General features: G+C 40.3%; 1 protein-coding gene across 1 annotated transcript; it reads right to left on the reverse strand.

Annotated features, from left to right (window-relative positions):
• Nucleotides 1-537: 537 nt before the first annotated feature.
• LOC138916832 (olfactory receptor 4D9-like) lies at nucleotides 538-1,473 on the reverse strand. Its single transcript, XM_070230442.1, has one exon. It carries the CDS (start codon nucleotides 1,471-1,473, stop codon nucleotides 538-540), a length of 936 nt encoding a protein of 311 aa, XP_070086543.1.
• Between the last annotated feature and the right edge of the window lie 1,872 nt (nucleotides 1,474-3,345).

Raw genomic sequence — 3,345 nt, forward strand, 5'->3', positions numbered from 1 at the left:
TTCGTGGCTAAAACGAGCTCACTGTTGCATGAACGTGGCACACTCTTACATCAGTCTTTCCCTCCACAAATACTGACTTCTTTGCCTAGACTGTCCCTTTCTATCTTTTTCCCCTTGAAAAGGTCTCCTCACTGTCGAATGTCCTTTGAAGCTCTCAAGTAAAGTGCCTACAATATTTCCACTGCACTTTGTCCATATCCTCTTATAGCATCTTGGAGTGTGCCTGTAGGACAGTGACTATCTTTAATCTTTCTGCAGCAGTCTGAATCCCACCTCTGCCAAGCACATAATACATACTCTGTAAATATATGTGGAATGAATAATTGAAAGCGAGTAGTGGAAGACATAATGGGTCTCACCTTAAAGCGGTATCACCCATGGGTCCCCAGTACGTACTATAGGACCAGCCTCTTTTAGGAACCATGGTATCCATAGATGCCCCTTTCTTCTTGGCATTAAGGTGATCTCTGGACATTTTGAGGAAGTGAAATTTAATATCTATCTTTAAATTTCAGTGTTAGCACATCCTCATAGAATTTAAATCTTTTCTGAATGCCATAGTCGTTTCTTTAGTTTCCTCATGGCTGACTTCATTTCCTGATTTCTCAGGGTGTAGATCATAGGATTGAGCAAAGGAGAGATGACAGTGAAGGTGACAGAAATGGCAGTATCTGTGGGGAGGGCAGTGAAGGGCCGGGCATAGACATAGATGCAGGGCACAAAGTGCAGGGTCACCACAGTGATGTGTGAGGTGCAGGTGGAGATGGCTTTCCTCCTGCCCTCTCCAGTATGAGATCTCAGCATCCTCAGGATGACTGTGTAGGATATGAGGAGAAAGAAGAATATAAACCAACTGACCAATCCATTATTAGAGATCATCAGGAGCTCCAGAGTGAAGGTGTCAGTGCAGGCGAGTTTGAGCACCTGGGGGACATCACAGTAGAAAGTGGCAAGAACATTGGGTCCACAGAAGGGGAGGGGCAGCAATAGGGAAATTTGCACGATGGAGTGGACAAAGCCCCCCACCCAGGAGGCCACAACCAGGCTAGTGCATCGTCCCCTGTTCATGATGGTCGTATAATGGAGGGGTTTTGAGATGGCTATGTAGCGATCAAATGCCATCACAGAGAGAGAAAAAACATCCGCACCTCCCAGAAGGTGGAAGAAGAACATTTGAGTGACACAGCCACTGAAGGAGATGGTTTTTCTCTCTGACAGAAGATCAGCTAGGACCTTAGGCGCTGTGATGGAGGAAAAGCAGATGTCAAGAACAGATAGATTGCGGAGCAGGAAGTACATGGGAGTGTGAAGGTGAGCTTCGCAGGTAACTGTAACCATGATGAGGAGGTTTCCCATCAGAGTTGTCATGTACACCAAAAACAGGAAGACAAATAAGACCCAGCTCAGTTCTCGAGACTGGGTAATTCCCAGGAAAATAAATTCTTTCACTGTGGTATAATTTCCCTGCTCCATTGGGTCCCAGATCCTTTTTGAAGTATATCTCTGGAAGAAATAAAAGTGCAGTTAAAGAAAGTTTTATGAAATCTACTGTTGTCTTTCTGTCACTTGTGTCTGATGCTTTCCTGGGGAGGAAGTTCATCTTTTATGTATGTGGCCGTGCCTGCAATTCTGTGCCACCAGTGGAAGAGGACCCAGGTTTTTGACTCAGTCATCCAAACAGGTAGGTTCTATCACTGTGGCCACTGAAACACAGGTGACAGATCCGTGAAGCTATTCAATTGTACTTTTAATACAAAATATGACAGTTATTAAAAAATAAGCATGAATTTGATATGAAGAATGTTTCTTCACAAAAGACACCATTATGCGAATTAACAGACAACCTGCAAATGGGAGGATATTTACAATATGTATACTAAGAAAAGCTTCAGGTCCAAAATATGTAAAGAATATTTTACAAATCAGTAAAGAAAGATAGATGTTGAAAGAGAAAACGGCAAAGACACTAACCAAAACTTTACCAAGGAGGATATTCAAATTGCAATTCAACTTCATGAATTATCAGGGAAATGTAAATTGAAATTACAGCAAGGAACTACCACCTACATACCAAAATGGCTAAACTGAAAAAGATGAAAAATATCCCGTGATGGTGAAGACGTGGAACAACTGGAACCTCTCATAGCCTGCTGGTGGGTGTGCAAATCGGGAGAATCACTTTGCTGTCTGATTATATCTGCTAACGCCATGATCTATATCCATATCCATATCTATACCTATATCTATGTATATCTATCTAATCACCTATCTTAGAATGGATACATATATATAGTTCATTCAGTTGTACGTATTGATTTTTCTGAGGATACATCTCCGTCCTCAGAATAATCTATTTCACTCCTAGGAAGTATGTACATATGTGCATATGTCATCTCCACCAAGACGTATCCTAGAATATTCATAGCAGCACTGTTTGTAATTGCCTCAAACTGGAAATGACACAAATGCCCATCAACAGTAGAAAAGATAAATAAATTGTTAAATTCATACAATACCATAGAGCCATGGGAATGATCAATGTACGGTACATGAAACAACATAAATGTCTCATAAGCACAATGTAGAGTCTAAGCCAGGCACAACAAAGTGTGCACCCACTTATTTTGTTCACATAAAGAACAAAAAGTATACCAAACTAAAGGAAATATGAGGGAGGATTTTGAACTACTGAGAATGTTCTGTTTCTTAATCTAGGTGCTTGTTACAAAAATTTATTGCTTGTGTGAAAATTCATTGAGCTGTACACTAATGTGCATTTTTCTGTATGTTTGTATATTATCCTTCAGCAGAAAGTTAAAAATAATGAACCTGGTGATTATAACATTTTAATCTCATGTCTACAGAATGACTTTCATCCAAGTGAGGTTTAATTGATGACCCACTGCATAATGGTTACTTTTATAGTTATATACTTACAGCCTTTACCAGCTACAACTTGAGTTACCTTTTTATCTTTTTCTCACCTACAGACTTTAGGTCCTCCCGAATTCTTGTGTTAGGCAGGTTGCCCTTCTGTCCACATGTAGTGCCTTCTCAGATTCTGATTTTTGTTTCTCTATGTTTTCTTTACTTTGTTCTTTAAACCTCAGAAAAAAATCCTTAAAAGACCATGTTTCCCCAAGCAGCACTCTCATTTTTGCTGACCTGGAAGAATAAGATAAGAGCCTCCTTTCGGATTCCATGGTCATCAGTTCGGATTCATCTCAGTCTCCTCATCTTTGGTGTTTATGTCAATGGCACAGAGTGATACGAACACATGTTCAGAATAACGATTGTGGGAAATTTCAGGTCTCTAGCATCTCAGATGTAAGAATTCCCTACACT

Source organism: Equus caballus, chromosome 12 (assembly GCF_041296265.1).
Source record: "Equus caballus isolate H_3958 breed thoroughbred chromosome 12, TB-T2T, whole genome shotgun sequence".
NCBI lineage: Eukaryota > Metazoa > Chordata > Mammalia > Perissodactyla > Equidae > Equus > Equus caballus.